General features: G+C 42.4%; 2 protein-coding genes across 4 annotated transcripts in view; one reads left to right on the top strand and one right to left on the bottom strand.

Moving 5' to 3' along the window:
- Positions 1-6,596, top strand: part of ndufs1 (NADH:ubiquinone oxidoreductase core subunit S1) — a 20,297-nt gene extending 13,701 nt beyond the window's left edge. For all 3 annotated transcript variants that reach the window (XM_022253485.2, XM_022253486.2, XM_087147838.1), the window contains exons 13-18: positions 598-822; positions 2,034-2,187; positions 3,496-3,607; positions 4,292-4,355; positions 4,627-4,761; positions 5,536-6,596. In XM_022253485.2, the coding sequence (XP_022109177.2) occupies positions 598-822; positions 2,034-2,187; positions 3,496-3,607; positions 4,292-4,355; positions 4,627-4,761; positions 5,536-5,682 (837 nt within the window). In that variant the 3' untranslated portion in view covers positions 5,683-6,596. The remainder of the gene's footprint in view (positions 1-597; positions 823-2,033; positions 2,188-3,495; positions 3,608-4,291; positions 4,356-4,626; positions 4,762-5,535) is intronic.
- LOC110989246 (potassium/sodium hyperpolarization-activated cyclic nucleotide-gated channel 2-like) lies at positions 6,116-16,721 on the bottom strand. Its single transcript, XM_022253487.2, has 11 exons — positions 16,372-16,721; positions 14,896-15,124; positions 12,682-12,871; positions 11,934-12,091; positions 11,474-11,549; positions 11,027-11,176; positions 10,041-10,259; positions 9,173-9,319; positions 7,851-8,091; positions 7,107-7,202; positions 6,116-6,916 (listed from the first exon to the last, which is right to left on the bottom strand). Exons 1-11 carry the CDS (start codon positions 16,430-16,432, stop codon positions 6,783-6,785), a joined length of 1,701 nt encoding a protein of 566 aa, XP_022109179.2. The 5' UTR covers positions 16,433-16,721; the 3' UTR covers positions 6,116-6,782.

Below are 16,721 nucleotides of genomic sequence, written 5' to 3'. Positions count from 1 at the left end.
CCACTTTGAAAAGAGGCAACGGGAATGTGGAAGCGTGAGTAGAGCCGCATGCCACCGAACAATCAGCCTTTTCACTGTGTAATTCGAAGCGTGCAGGGCACGCAGGGCCACAGGCCGACATTTTGCGGTTTGGCAGGTAGCCTTCACGTCCAAGCGAGGCTGGAATTCTTGGAGTCAGCTTTCGGAAAGAAATTCCCGTTGTCAAGGGGTTAACAGAAAATAATGTGTATAGATTAGTAAAAACATGAATCAACGAAACCAGTAGCAGAAGCAATCATGGAGTAAATGAGTATGGAGGCTGTTTGGGGAAGCCAGGGCTTATAGGAAACAGCCTTTGGACAGACATGACAAACACACGAGACTAAAAGACAAAGACAAAGCAAGAATGAATGGACATTATAACACCAGGCAGTGAGGTCAGAGTAAGATATTAAAGCTCCCCTACCCATTTTCCAGGATCTAGTTAATGGCAAAACACCCCTTCAGTTTTACTGAGGTTCAACAGGCTGACCTCTTCACCCATTCTTCAGGTGCAGTCCTGTTTTGGCTGTACAAGCTCAAGTTTTTATTGCTGACAATCGTTTCTTTTTTCTACAGCACCTAGGCGACACTGCCAGTGTTCTTCAGGATCTAGTCGATGGCAAGCACCCCTTCAGTCCAACGCTAGCCCAGGCGAAGCACCCTATGATCGTTGTAGGCAGTGGGGCTCTCCAGCGGGAAGACGGCACCACCATCCATGGACTGGTGGCAAGTCTAGCCCAGAAGGCGAAGGCTTCCAGTCAGGCTGGTGATGAGTGGAAGGTCCTCAATGTACTACACAGGGTGAGTGGTGGAGACCGGAACCCAGATAGGTTCAGTATGCACTCAGTACTTGTGTTGTGGAAGGCGATGACAAGATATATCATGCCAAAAACACCATTTGTTCTTATTCCTTCCTTGCATTATACTGAAAAGCAAGCCATAAACAAAGGGTCAACTTTTCACATTAATCGAAGTGTACCGTGTTCTATGGCTAATAAAACGCAAGCTTGGGTTGTACAAGGCACATATCATACTTTGTAGAGTGCATTCATAACTATTGTTCATGCACTTGACTGTGTCTGGATTCCAGTCACCGTCAGATGCACTTAAAACAAAGGTGAGCATTCTTGAGGTTGAAAGATGCATCTGATATCAAAGCAGTGGAAAGCAGAGCAGCTGAAGGAACCGAGTGCTAGGGCTGTGCCGAATATCCGAATAACCTAATATTCGATCGATTGTCGAATATTCAAATATAGTTTTTCAAATTTGAGTATTCTAATGCAAAATTCATGAAAAGAAGGGAAAATTTTCATTTGTTTTAAATGAGAAAAATTGTATTATGGAAACTTGGTTGAAGCAGATTCAAATGAAAAGCGTCAGAAATCTTACAACGATTTAAAAGTGAATTATTCAATATTTTATTTTATACTATTCAATTATGTGAAGGAATATAAATTTTCAACAGGGCAAGAAGTCTTGTTCATCACTTAAATCTTGCTAAATCATGGCTGGAGAGACTCCTAGATGGGAGAAACTATTTTGTATGTTATTACAACTGATTTTATATATGGTTTGTTCATCAACAATCTGCCAGTTGGTACTACCGAATATTCGGATATTCGATCAAATTGAAGGTGGAATATTCAAATAGTGAATTATTCAAATTGACTCAGCCCTACCGAGTGCCCTTGTCTCCCTGCAGTCAAGCAATGTCATAGGCAAAGACTTTATAAATAATAATGTATGCTTAAAGAAGAAAGTTGGTTGTTGAATGCAAACCGTGAGCAAACGTGAAATGTGGCCGACATGTGTACTGTAGCTGTTAGGAGTTGGCCTCACAGTTTCATCTTCTCATGGATAGAGAACCCAAATGTTCACGAGCTCACAAAACAGACTGGTAAGGCGAGCAGAATTTGAGTTCTGAGACCCAATGTGCCTCTCAGGGTTCCCAGGCATTCAGAGCATTTTCAGGCATGCCGTTGAACAATCTGTCCTCTTTGCCTCCTGATCAGGTGGCCAGTCAGGTAGCAGCCCTTGATATGGGCTACAAGGCCGGGGTGGACTGTATCCGAGAGAAACCGCCCAAGGTTCTCTTCCTGCTCGGAGCTGATGGAGGTACCGTTACGAGGGCGGACCTACCCGAGGATTGTTTTATTGTATATCAGGGTAAGTGGTCAAATCAGTCCTTGAGGTGTGGTTGGGGGACTTGAAACCTAATTGAAAGGGCTTTTGGCATTCAGATGCCCCCACCACCTTCCTCTGACTTTCCCAGTAGACGTTTGTACCCAGGTTGCCCATCTCAGTCATTGTTTTCAACCACAGCTGAGAACACAACTTGGTCTAATAGTCTAGCCAAATACAGAAACGGTACATCTTTTCACCATTGCTGTGCGCTGTGTATTCCAGCAATGGCAAAATTTATTACAGCACTCATTTGCTTCACAACCAAATCACAGCATGTTGTGATCTTTGGCAAGTCACTTTACTCCTATGTGCCCCTGTGAGGGTACCTGTGAGGGCGGACGCAGTTATGTTTAGCCGTTTGCGCCAAAATAGCAGCATCAGTCTATTTATTCTCCCTAGGGAGCTGAGATGATTTCAAGAATGTTCAGATGATGTGAGCCCAATGTGCAGGGATAATGATAATACATGTAACCGCACAGAGACACTCCGAAATATGCACTCTATTAAGAACAGACTATTATTATTTTATTATAAAGTCACGACAGGCCATCCAGTCTCAAGTCACAAGTGCTTGGTCATTGTTGTTTTCCCCTGTTTCTGAGTCCCAACGTGATTTGACTCGAGATCTGATGTTCCTGACCTGATTGGCTTGATTGCCACTCCCATGGCAACCTTGGTGATCTTCAGACGTTCGTCTGATGCTTTTTTGTGCAGTTTTGAAAGACCGTTGATTACTTGAATCATGCATTGCGACATTGCCACAAGGATGGTGCTAGAGAAATGATGGAGAGTCAAATATTCAGATTAAATTTTGAGTCGGCATTTTGTGAATCACTCACCGATGATGTTAGTTTTGACCCCAAAGCTTGTTTTCCAAAAAGCCAGATGTTGAGGTCAAGTCTTGATAAACAGCCAAACAGCATATAAACTGATTCACAGTTACCATTTGAATAGTAGGTGCATCTTGTAGTACTGCAGCCTCATATTGCCCAAACTCAAGGATGTGCCAATGTGATATTTGCTTTTGCATGAGGTTTAGCTCGATGTGGCACACAGGTGGCCTCCAAGACTTCTCCGTCTTTGTACTTGTATAAAAAACATGAGGCGATGCATGGTTGATGCTAACCATTAGCCGAGCCTGTATACGTTCAGACTGCCAGATCATGTTTACGGGTTCTCCGGCATGAAGTGGTTAAAATTAATTTGAGACACGACCTAAGCTAGATGACTGAAATTTGTTTTTCAAGTGTTCCTTCGTGAAGACCTTGTGTAACTGTTGTGTCTGTGCAGGACATCATGGTGATGAAGGAGCCACCATTGCAGACGTGGTCTTGCCCGGTGCTGCCTACACGGAGAAGACAGCGACCTATGTCAACACAGAGGGACGAGCGCAGCAAACAAGGTTTATAATCTGTCTGACTATAGTTTGAAGTAGTTGGTCTGCATCACTAGCCCAAAGTGCTGAGGCTTTGTAATTTTGCAAAGAATCTTCGGGTGGCGTTCAAAATCCTTCCGTTTTCTTTCAAAGAGTCTAAAGTCCCATGTAAAGAAACAGTGACTGGGTCATACTTTCCGGGGCTGTCCATAAAGTACGTATGCACAGAATGGCATCTTTTAATATCCCTATCCTCATGGCATACATAGTGGTTCTGACACCCCTTGTCATGCATACACATTCCTTGTTTCTCTCTGACTTAACGAACCTTTAGCAGTGGTAATAGCAGTGGTACACGGTGTCTTTCTCTTCTTTATTGGTGGGGAAAGGTACCATGGGCAAAGAATCTAAAAGGTTGGAAAGATACCATGTTTATAAAGCTTTCTTATTTTAAGAGCTCATTGTGTTAGGCATTAAAGGTGAGAGAGTATGTTAACTTTTTGAGGAGTTACTAAAATCAAAATAGAGTGCTTTAGATATTTCTGTATCCCACTGGACCCCCATTCCCACCGTACGCAAGGTGCATGCAACGCTGACAACCTCCGTTTCCCTCCCTGTGCTAGATTACCCCCTTTATTCTTCAAAATCCTCCCCAACTATCCATATTGCTTGCCCAAAGCCGGTACTTTGTTTACCTGTCTTTATTCTCAGACTCGCTGTGAGTCCACCAGGCTACGCCAGGGAAGACTGGAAGATCATCCGAGCTCTGTCCGAGGTACGGTCAGCAAAAGGTCCAGCCATGTCAACTGCTTTTCCCTTGAATATTTCGAGACCAAATCAACACCTGCTTTCTGCAGTTGTCGGTTTGTGTGCAGATTGGGTAGAGTGTGATGGCAAATGTACATCTTTACAGATTCATAACATATTTCCTCTCAGAAGATGCTAATTTTTACCGCACATTGTTATGTGCTAATGCAGTATCCATGCAGAAAAGAAAATACCTCTGTAAATCACTGCACTACTGAGGGTGTCATTATTCTGTTCAGGTCACAGGTCACTCTCTGCCGTATGATGACATACACGAAATGAGGCACAGACTAACAGAAGTGTCCCCCAACCTGACCAAATACGGTGAAGTTGAGGACGCTAACTTCTTTGCGCAGGCAGAAGCTCTTGCTAAGGTAAGATCCTCAGGAAAGACGTGAACTATCGTTTGAAAACTTAACATTGCAATCTCAGTTACGTCAACTGGATTACGTGGGTTCAGTGTTTTACTGGTTTCCCATCAGAAATGCACAAGAACATCGCAAATGACGGTAAAGTTGAATATAATACCCAGCATCCCTGCGCCACACCCCAGTCGTTAACATCTTATCCCAGCATTCTCTGCTCCACATCTGGACAATTCCAGCCACCATACACAGTCAACTCATTCCAACAACGTTGCAGTGACCAGACAAATGACTTTGTTATAAGCATGGCACTCATATAAAGGAAATAACAAAAGAGAGAAACATAAGAATTCAAGAAATTGGAATTCGTAAAATTATTCCTTATAAGAGCATTTTGCTATAACAGTGTTCTTTATGTCGAGAGTAGACTGTAACCTGCTAGAGCCCAACAACTCGAACAGTTTCCAGAAGATAATGGAGCACACAGTTTGAAATGTCAGTACGTTCATTACCATGCACTCGCTCTTCACCTTGCCAAAAGACATTGTCCTCATTGCATACCTACAAACAATGGCTCTCTGTGTAGGGTAGCGAAGTGTGACGCCACTTAGAACCAGGAGGTGCTGGTTCTTGCGCTAATGCCTTTTTCACACGTACTTGAGCAGGTGAGGTAGTCGCTTTGGAGCTCTGTACCACTGCACCAAGGAGAGCTTCAACAATGCTTGCCCCTTCTTGTTTTTGCTCAAACTTTTCAAAATCTTTTTTGTTTTGGATCATGACCAGGGCGTTCAATCCCAACTGTCAGGCAAACCTCTAGAGGTCAAGCAGCGGTCACTGAAGGATTTCTACATGACCGACCCCATCAGCCGAGCTTCCTTGACCATGGCCAAGTGTGTGCAGGCTGTCAACGAAGCAGTGAGCAAGAAATAGAAGTCCGGCAAATCAACAGGAATTCGGGGGGTCATTTGGCTCAGAGAGTGCATCATCCAACTATCATCACATGTAACCGGATACCACAAGAGGAGTCCTGATGCCATTTTGTCCATAATTTTGTTCCATTTGGCATTAGAAAGAGCAAACAGAGCTCTTTGTTTTGATGTATCACTCAATTTGGAATCCCTTGGAAATTGTCATTAAGCGAGTGAAAAATGTTGTGGGTTGGTATTAAATTCAATTGTGTAATAATCTTTGAAAAGTCATTAACTCAGAAGTGGTTTGGGCGACTTGAGACACATTTTGGTTGGTTGCATTGCACAAATCTGAGTGTATACGTTTGTGGTCGCCATGTTATCCTTTGAGGCTTCAGTAAGTCTTTATATCAAGTTGCATACTTCAGTTTTAAATGAAGCAAACATGACTTCACTTCTTGTTAGTACCTGCACTCACTATTTATTCACTTTTTGTGGCAACTATTCGGGTGAATCCCTATGAATAACCTCTCTCAATTAAAGAAATTAACAGATCCAATAACAAGTGACTGGGATTTTTTGCTTAGAGAAGAAATTAAGTGAAAGAGGGTGTGGTTTCTCTGTAGTCACAAGTGTGGACCACCTTTCTTCATTCGATTTCATTTAAGATGGCAGTGGTACATAACAAATCTGACGCTGGATATTGCTTAATATAAAAGTAGAGGTCGGACCTTGAAGACGCTGACACTGATGTGGCCTGTAGCTGTGTGTTCATCCTGAATGTTACCTTTCGAGCTCAAATATTTGATTTCTAAGAGACCCTTGTTAACAGATTTTCAGTGGAAAGGATTTCCCACAGAAGCTTAAGATCCTGGCATGTCAGTTGTACATAAAATAGACTGTGATTTGTTTTCCAATAAAGTTGACTTGGACTAATGGAATGCGTCCGATTGTCTCGTCTGTCATAAATCTTGTTCAGAGAATTCTGTTGACTGAAACTTTTATGTCCTGCCTTTAGTCTTTTGATGCCAGCGTCGTGAGAGATAAAGGACTCGGAAATTACAAGTCCAGAATTTTCCTGTCTTTCAGCTAGTGTTCCGTTACTAGGCTTTGACCCCCCGTTTAAAATTTCTTTGTCGTTCGAAACTCCTCGGTGTTACGATTTGCAGCGGCCCTGCTGCTCTCAGTAATTTTCTGTAAACGTTCGTCTGCCACTTCAGTCATGATGGCCCTCATCTCTGGATACTCTTCCAGCACTGGTGAGAAAATGTATTCCGCAAAACACAAAAATAAAATCAAGGTACCCCATTTGTTATTTATCATTAAAGCTTAGATTTCAACATGTTTTTGAATGAGATTTGAACTGAAAGGTTTCTTGTGAATGTGTTCTGTTTATGCATGTTTTATGCAGTACATGCTTCATGCTTTTGGCAATGTCAACCCTACCGTCATCAAAATCGCTACTGTGGAGTCTGTAGATGTCACATGTAGTCTTGGCTATGACAGATGCCACTCTGCGTTCACTTATCAGGAGAGCAATTTCTGCGTACATAAAATTCAACAACACACGCCAACGATAAGTGATATCATTACCAATTAACTGGTTTTCAGATAAGCGTCAGCTCAAGATTTGCCATTGCATTTGACAAATGTATTACTCTGGCAAAAAGTGATGTACCCTTTGCATAAAGGGGCCCGCGGCAATTTGTAACCTTGTGAAGATTTTTTAAGAGTTCAAGTTAAATAGCGTTTCACAACCGGTCTTAGAAATCCCGACGCCTTCAGAAATATTTTCATTGGCGAAAACGTATGGGGGCAGATTTTGGAAATGTTAAGGCTTCGGTCTTGGTTTGTATTTCAGGAAGAAATTCCCCATTCCTCGCGCTTACGCAAACACTATCCTTCCATTTTGCAAGAAGGAGTACAGAATTATCACAGAACGTTAACTGTGGCAACAAACGTAAATTCGGTCTTTTTCTTCTGCCTTGAAAGACCAATTAGTATTATTTTTTGACCAAAAAAGCCTCAAATTTGGCCCCCTAATGTTTTAATATCCTTGCCTTTTAATAGAAAATGATGTCGAAAGGCCCGCTTGATAAAAAAGAGAGGAAACACCTGAACATTAACAAGTAACCAACACACTCAATTTACAAACTCAAGCCGAAATGTCATCGTAAATGGACTCCTCACCACCGAAGTGGTCCCCATCTTGCAGGGTGCCAACGATCCGCCCTTCCACCTCAATGTTCACCATGCCGTGTTCAATGAAGTACATGGCGTCGCCATGGCGACCGGCCTTAATGATGACGTCATTTTTAAGGTAGACCTCAAAGGTGAGTTTCTCGATGACGTCCAAGACAAAATCCGCGCTTCCCTTGTTGAGGAAGTCCACTTTCTGGACGAGTGATTGTAAACGGTGCTGAGTGATCTCCTGGGAAAAAAGGATCAGATTAATGTCACCAATGTACAAGTTATCTGTGTTGATACGAAATACTTTTTAAGCCAGTGACATGGGTCTCTAGTAAGTTGCAGGTTCAGCTTGTTATGAATTCCTCTGACAGATACTTTGTCAGTACAGGGAGCACGTTGCTTCAGTGGATGCTCATGCCCCACCCCACCCCCACCCCCACCCCCCACCCCCACCCCTACCCCATTTGATATCTTTGAATTATGTCTGCTGTGATACAGCTGCAACTTATTTCCCTGTAGCGTCCCCTTAAAAAAAAAGTGTTCACCTCCGGGTGCCCCCGGAAATTTATTCCTAGTTACGCGACTGCCTTTTAATGAGTGAGTTGCGCAACCACGTTCAGATGCGTTCCTTGATCCCCTACAAAGACGTCACGGGTTTTTAAAACCCCTTGTGCTATCTAACTGCATTCGCACAAATCAGCACGCGGTGTTTTCCACACATTGGCACGAGGACATTTTTTGAAACATTATGTAAGAGAGGCGACTTGGGGGACTATGCCATACTGCTTCTTTCCTAAAGCGTGTAAAGGCCCCCAAAGTTAGTCCCATCCCTTAGAGATGCCTTGAAGGGTAAACAACAAGCAGAAACGCAAAAGTTGTGTCCCCTCCGCACCAATAATTTTATTTAGGCAACGCTCTTGATTCCACATTGTTCACCCCTAGACTATGGCGGTCTTGCCACCGAAAAAAATTCAATTGTAAGTGATGACATCACTGTGGTGGAATTCTGAAATCACTACTTCGGGACAATGGACCTGCTCATCACCGTATACTTTTACGTAATATATTTACTGAATATTTTGTGCGAATTCTGTGGAAAATAGGACTTCATTAAAAAAAGAGTTCAACTCTAAAAATGTGGGCGATATTTATAGCGGACAATCGTTTTGAAATTACCACCTGTTGATCAATTCGGGTGTACTTTGACCAAACCTTGAGAAGGAGATTTTTAAAGTAGTCGCACCAGCGTTCAAAAAATTAAAGAAACAATTGCCTATATGCTTGAATTTAGAGTATATTAAAATTGCACTATGGTAAGGTACCCTGCGTAATGGCTCGTTTTGCTCCCGTAAGATGGTATCCTCATCGAAGTACTTTCGCTGGTAGCGATGTTCGTAGTATGTCAGTACGCGCTTCTGGGTGCTTGCTGGTATCTTGCGATATCGCATATACTCCTTTACTTGATTTATCTATGGGAATGGTAAAATAAAAAAATAGAAATAAAAATGCAGCGCAAAATGCAAAGAAGTACGTACTGGAAATTCTGCTCTATCGGTCACTGAAGTAGAAAAAAAGTAAGTGGCAATCTTTTAAACTGATATATACACCGGCCAAATGTAGGGCTACTTTTTTCGAAAAAAATGTGAAGAAAATGCAAAGCACTGTGGGTAGCTTTTTGCTGTGATCTTTGCATTAAGGCCTTTCCATATGTACGCTTTGGGTGTTGGTGCACGATGCGTTCATGCGTTTCACTTTCATGGACACAAAAATCGACCCCATTAACTTAACGCACATGTGCGTCTGACAGATATGCAACGCTTGGCGCAGGTGTTCATGTGCATATTAAAAGGGCCTTTATACGTTCTGTTCGCACTCATGGTGCGCAGTCAAATCTGTTGACTCATTGGTCATAATGGAGATTCAATACTATCCCTGCAATGGGAATTTTGAGGCTGCTTCACCATAAAAGCTGCTGGATCAGATTGCTATGAATCTGAAATCAGATTTGCTCTATTTTTTTGGAAAAACGCTTTTCAACTGATTAATTATAGGCCCTACGACATTTTCAGCTCATTTAGACCCAAAAGTGTCCTTTTTGACCTGGTAAAGAGTCAATCGAATTCGGGTTCGGATTCCTGATACGTTTGAACCCATACTCCCCTGGCCCCAAGACAATAAAGAAACTACAACCTTTTCGTTGTAGATGCGGCCGGACGCGTCAATGGACAGCAGAAGAGTGGCCATCTGGCCCACGAAGAGGGCGTAGAAGGTCGCCCCCAGCATGATGCTGATTGTTGCCGCCCACATCTCGATCAGGTTCTGCGGGACGTGGCGGCCGAAGCCAATTCCCAGCATGTGGCAAATCGCTTTGAAGAAGGACCACGAGTACTGTTGCCACTTGTTAGCGTCCTTACGGCAAAATGCATAAAAGAAAGAAAAAAATATAATTTTTCTTTGAAAGCCCAAGGTAGGTCCACTTCTGCTCCTCCAAAAAACAGACGTTATAAGAAACTTTAAGGGCGGGTCCAACATCCCTTGTCTTGGAACGGGGGGGAGGGGGAGTGCAAAAATATCGGATTTTTCGTTAGGTAATCTCATAGGCCTATGCTCATTTGTGCGGAGTAAGACTAAATTTGGGGCTTTTAAACGCTTTGGGAAGGAATGGACATGAAAATTATTGGTGTCAAGAACTTCATTCGTTTAAAAAAAATATATCCTCTCTATGGAGGGGATGTATGCTTCCGTTGTCCCCGACCCTTAGGTCTGCCAGTGAACAACTTCCTCATGGGCACCTGAATGAATTCGCAAGAAAAGCGCTGGAGCCCTACAATTATGTGCCAAAAAGCTAGAGTTTGGGCTTTTCGGTGAGAAAAATGATATCATCGTAGGCCCTCATTCTTTTCGTAGGTCCCAAAATTTGTATCCACTGGATTGTCTGGCGCATGGCCCTGAACAAAATGAATGTACCCTGCATGGCCATGAAAAGAATTGTCGGTCTTCACAGAGGAAACAGGAATTATTATCTGAGTTTATCATTAAAGATGTCCCCTGTTAAAGTGTCAGTTGGCATTACTTGTCTTGGACATGATGAAGTTTGCAGACCATTCTTTTCAGAAAACAAAGGTCGGGGAAACAAATCAGTGTAGATACTAGCTATGGCGACATTTGTATTTTACCTGCAGGTTACTGATGGTTACCCAGCTATCTGTCGGAAAGTCCTGAGCAAAAGCGATGAAGAACTGAATGCATCCATTCCAGTGAGCCACGACGATCATAAGCAAGGTGAGGTTGACGATACGAATTACTGCACCCTCGATATTTAGAATCTGGCGGGAAATTCAGGAGGAAACTTCAACACCATAAGCACAAACCTTATACCGGTTCAATTCTGTACACGACATCACGAAAGTGCCACGTGTGTTCAGCAACGAAACTTGAACACAACATTTAGCAACGGTCTCCAATTCCTACGCGTCAGTGATGGCTAAACCCATCCATCAAACTCGGTTTAGCTTTTAAACACGTTCCCAAGAAAGCGTGCAGACAGGTGTTTGATCAGCACAGTCTGAACAGTGTACCGGCATACGGCTTTTTAATTAACGATCTCAAAACGCTTGCCACACCTCCTCAAGTTTGTTGATGTATCTCATGAGACGAGCAAGACGCAGTAGGCGGAGAATCCCAAGAATCTTTGCCAGCCTGCGTTGGGAAGAAGATAAGGATTACATGAGTGTCTAGTGCAGATGAATCGACGACGCATTCATCTATAAAACGAATAAGTCGTTGATTGATTTCTGATGTGATATTTATTTTACAGTAAATACTTGTATTAAATATATATGGTAATGGATAAAACTCAAATACATAATGCGCATGCAAGCGCATACTGTCTTGCTACACACCAGACGATTATTACCCGCTTTAAAGCTGATAAGATTCTTATGTTTTTGTTTCTTGTTGACATCATTGTCTTGTCATCACAGAGGCCAAAAGTAAGCAATAACTCAAGCAAAAAATGGTGGTAGGCCCTATAGCCTACCATCTTATTTGAGTGCACTGCACGAGGTTCGATTTAGATAATACCTGAATACGCGCAGAGTCAGTGCAGTGGAACTCGACTGGTAATCCGTGGTGCCCTGAATGAAGATGTAGATGTAATCGAACGGGAATGATGAGATGAAATCCGGAAAGAACCAAGTGCGGATGTACTTAAGAGCAATGCGCTTGCGAAGTAAAATAACCTGCCGGGAAAACAAAATTTAGAAAAATCTCGAAATCAGTCGTTGTGTTTGTTTATTGAAAAAAAAACATGAAACGGATGGCACGTAACAAGAATAAAATTTAGTTCATCGATACCGGAAGGGTTACATCTTCAGACATTCTGTATATACGGACTAATGAATGATTAGGGAAAACTCTTCAGAGCTAGATTCAGTGTGTCTAAAGACACTTTATGGCCCAGTCACGGGAAACGTTTTGTCCCTAAAATTTTACATAGGAGCAATTCATGTTTTACAATGCACTGCACAAGAATGGGTATTAACTCAGCTAGGCAGTTAGAAAAAAAATTGTTCAAACGGTGTCGAGTTTTTCGCGGTAATTAACTATAACTTTTGGGCCTTAGGAGTGCACTTATCAGATACGTCACAGAAACATTGAAGCTCGTGTGAATATCGACTACTAAAAAAACGGTAGCCTGTTTGAGGCAAGAGTTTCAGGCGTGCTGTAAGGTGAATCGGGTCCTTTTGACAAGCCTCTTTAAAAAGTCCCCCAAATAAGGAGCAGATTCTCGTTAAGTTGTACTATGTCAATTACTGTTGACAGAGCGTACGTCTTCGTTCTTGTGGTCGACAATTCCGGTGACAAAGTTTAGAATGATGTCGATCAGGAAGAAGCTATCGGTAAAACAGTTGACCGTGGTCCAGTGGACAGAGAACTGATCACTGTAGAAGGCGATGTTAACTGGCAGAAGAATCAAGGTGATTGACATCAGAAAGACCATCCACAGATCCCAATACCAACTGCAGGAAATAAAACAGATAATCGACACAAATCCTTTTAAAATTCATGGGTGACATTCTGTGTATATCTGAAAATCCCATGAGCCTCCATTGCACTTTCCAATCTGTTAAGGAGAAACGACGAAAAAGTGGAGATTCTTTGATTCGAATGATTGAGGACGAGAAGTGTCCGAGCCCATTGGAATCAAAGAATCTCCACCTTTTGAGTGGTTTCTCCGACTTAAACCACGTCCCTCCCTCCACTATTGTTCATATTGTACAAAGGAACAAAACAGCTTTACTGGTGCTTTGAGATGAATCCATCATTGGCTGGTTATGTAGGGCCTATACTTGCACAAAAAAGCTTCATTCCTGACCCAATTAAGCCATTGAGAATTTGAGGAACTCCTCGGCTGGGTGCACAACTATTTTTCACTCACAGGCACAGTACATGCTTTACACGAAGACGCAGACAATGCAGTCGACACCATCAGTGTATGAAACGGTCCATGTGGATTTATATCTATATATGTTAGTTGCAGAAATATGCTGAATTTAAGTTAGCAAAGGCTATCGATATGACTGTACGGAGCTGGGGACCTTTTACACCACCACAAGCAAGTTTCCCGAGTGACTGATTTGAGAACTACAGTTTACTGTCTCTTCAAATGAAGATTACGTTTACAACCTTGGGAGTAGATGCTTACTCTTTGAAATCCGCCAGTGTCAAAAGGAAATTCTTCCGTTTGGAAAATACATGCATTTGGAATATCATCTCATTCATCTGGGAAGTATCATACGTAAGTTTCTAAACGATTTATCTGTTTTGCAAGATTTTACATGAATTGGGATTGCTGAAGTTGTTTTTAAAAGTTGTTTAGTAACAGAGAAAGAGGTAAAACTGAGGTTTAACCGAAAGTAAAGTTGCTATATTGAAATAAATAGGCCTACACAAAGACAAAGGATAAAAATAATAAAAATGATACATTACCATTAGAATAAATATCTACATTAAAATGAGAAAAAAGATGAATTAAAACTAAAATGGAAGGGATATGTAAAAATGAAACTAAAATTCAAATGTAAAAATGAAGGAGACACATTAAAAACATCATAGTGCAACGGAAGGAGTGGTTCGCTTTAATTGAAGATCGCTAATCTCAACAGAAAACGTTACCTCGTCAAATCTAAAAAATTGAGTGTTAACCGTATTGAACGTCTAAATTTGCTTTATTGTTCAGAGAATTTCTTAACGGTGTTTGACGTTGTAATTTAATATCACAAGTGTTTTTTCTTTGTGTATCAAGTCGCTTTTGAAGAATGTTCACACTCTACATTCTTAAAAACTGTATATTCTTTTTAAGAATGTGCGGTGAGCTGTACATTCTTAAGAATAATCGACACTGTACTGAATAGGGTGACGTCACAAGAGTGGTTTAATTAAAATGAATATGCATGTAGTCTCGTTTGTGCAACGTTGCGTACGATTGAGTGCAGCGTCACTGAGCCTGCAGTGAATTCAGTCCATGCAGTGTCGCTCAGCGCGTTCTATCCGGACTTATACCCACATGACGATCCAGAACGGACTACGCTAATATCCATTTGAACCATGAGACGCCAACGTAAATAGCTTATGTGAGCTTGTGGATGTCAAGGTAATGCAGAGAAACTTTTGCATATATTTTTACTTAACGGGGTTGGGGTGGCAAACACGGCGTTTATGATTACAGGTCATTAAAAATTCAAGCTACTGTGCCGGTGAGTATTGTTAATTGAATATTGAAAGAAATTGGCATTGTATGAGACTATTGCGTCCATTTATCAATGAAATTAGTGTCAAAAAGTGTGCAAATATCAGTAGACAATCTTTTCTTTATTTACAAAAGAGTTGAGTGATTGCGACATGGGATACAACATTCATTTAAGGGATTCCTACCCAGCTTTGTTTTAATATGTTGAGCTTATAACTTCGATGTCAACGCACTCCAAAGCACTAACCAATGGCCTATACACGTCCTCTAAAGTTACTGACTTTTTGTCATTACCGAAAGGTGCTGAATGGATGGATGACGAAGTGTTGAAACTGTTTCTGACGGAGTTGTTCATTCTCCAACGCTTTATCACTTCGATAGATCCGCTTGACGAAGTCCTTAGACGACGCATGGAAGAGATTCTCCTTGGTCATAGCTTCGGCGATGGACTGGCGCCGCCTACTGCGCGGTTTGGTGGCCACACCCATGGCAGCAAGAACCGCAATATCGTTTCTTCCTAGGCCTGTGATATTCAGAGTTTTGTCACTTTGGTTAGGGGCCGTCCATAAAGTACTTAAGCACAAAATACCGACTTCTCAGACCCCCTCTCCCCTGTACGCACCCTCCCCCTATAGGCATGGTGTACGCAGTGGCTCCAACCCCCAACTTCTTCCCGTGTACGCATACGCATTCCAAATGTCTTTTGACTTCTCAGAGTAAACCTTGTTTTAGCATAACTAGCACAGTACACTGTACATTTGTTGGCACGGGAGGAAGTAGAGTGGACGGTGTGGAATACTATGAATGGCTTTTCGACACACAAAACCTGATTCTGGTATTTATTTGTATGAGAACGTGTACTGACACGATGAAGATTCATTCAAGGCAAATTTTCGGTTTGCGTAAGGTGTATATCCGCACAGGCTTGAACCCCCCCGCCATGTACGCACGGTGTACTCAACGGCACCAACCCTTCCCCATTCGTGCCTACGTACTTTATGGACGGTCCCTTAAAACTCATTGTACGTTTGTTTTCGTTGATCATATAGGCGTCGCGGGGAGGGGGGCTAACGGGGAGAAGCGCGTGCCCTCTCGAAAAATTGGCAAAATGAAAAAAGGAAAAGGAATGAAAAAGGTGAAAGAAATGAAAAATTGAGATGAAAAACCTCAAACCTGAGCCCCCCCTGTTGTTGATTGCTATTTTTGTATCCCATGAGCCCCTTGCTATCCCCTGGAAAAAGTGGTTCCTTGGGGAAAAACCCTGGCGACGCCCACCGTTGCAAAAGTCAGGCCTATGTCATCTGTCTGACCCACCCGTTCGGAATTTGGAGGAGAAAAGAAGCGCTGTTAATTCTGTGTCAAAGCGTTACCAGTACCCATGCCGGCGCTTCGCGGAACAAGATTCCCATTCATCCAACTTGAAACTGAAATTGTTACGCCAAGAGACCACGTTGATTTTCCCAATACGAATTGCCACTAATGTGCAACGATAAAATAGCAGAAGTCGGCAAACTCACAAATGGGGGCAGAATAAAACATAACGGGGCATTTGGTTCTGTGTAGGGCCTATTCAGTCTCTCCGTTCGTCGACTCCAAGCACGGTGTGACCAGGGTTTGACTGAGGTCTGTGTTCTATGGCAAAAAGTAAGCTGAAAGCCGGCATGAACCGCTTGGATCTCTTGCATGACTCTCCCCAGCTTTGCCTATATAATCATGTGCCTCATCTGACATAAAAACCTGACCAGATCATGTTAAACGTATCAGACTTACCTCGATCTCCCCCATCCGAACCGTGCACAACTTCAACCCCCTCCATCTCATCTTCTGCCATCACGATCTATAGATCGGGTATTAATTTGGCCGATCAAGTGATACTATCCTGGGTTGTCGTTGTACGCTGGTTGCAGAATGATACAAACGTCCCTTTACCTCATTGTGGCAGAGTTTAAAGGCACGGGCAGCCAAGTACATGTAGATGTAACGGTGAGGATGGACCGGACTAAAGTTCGCAGATGCAGAGGATGCAGTTTATGAAACTGTTGTGCGATACTGTTTGCATCAATGCTACGTTACTAAGCGCGCGCGTCATACCTAAGTGTGACGTCATTTAGAACCAGAAA

Source organism: Acanthaster planci, linkage group LG17, assembly GCF_054643075.1.
Source record: "Acanthaster planci isolate LZ-2023a linkage group LG17, COTS_SCS, whole genome shotgun sequence".
NCBI classification, from domain to species: Eukaryota; Metazoa; Echinodermata; class Asteroidea; order Valvatida; family Acanthasteridae; genus Acanthaster; species Acanthaster planci.
This window is presented reverse-complemented; position numbering and strand designations above follow the sequence as displayed.

Bases quoted from the DNA above. Each gene is read 5' to 3' on its own strand.
- LOC110989246 (XM_022253487.2), bottom strand. From the start codon at position 16,432: ATGGCAGAAGATGAGATGGAGGGGGTTGAAGTTGTGCACGGTTCGGAT. The intron at 7,203-7,850 runs GTGAGGAGTCCA...TTATGTACGCAG, and splicing joins AGATGGGGACCACTTCGGTG to AAATTGCTCTCCTGATAAGT. The intron at 6,917-7,106 runs GTAGGGTTGACA...TTTTCTCACCAG, and splicing joins CAGTAGCGATTTTGATGACG to TGCTGGAAGAGTATCCAGAG.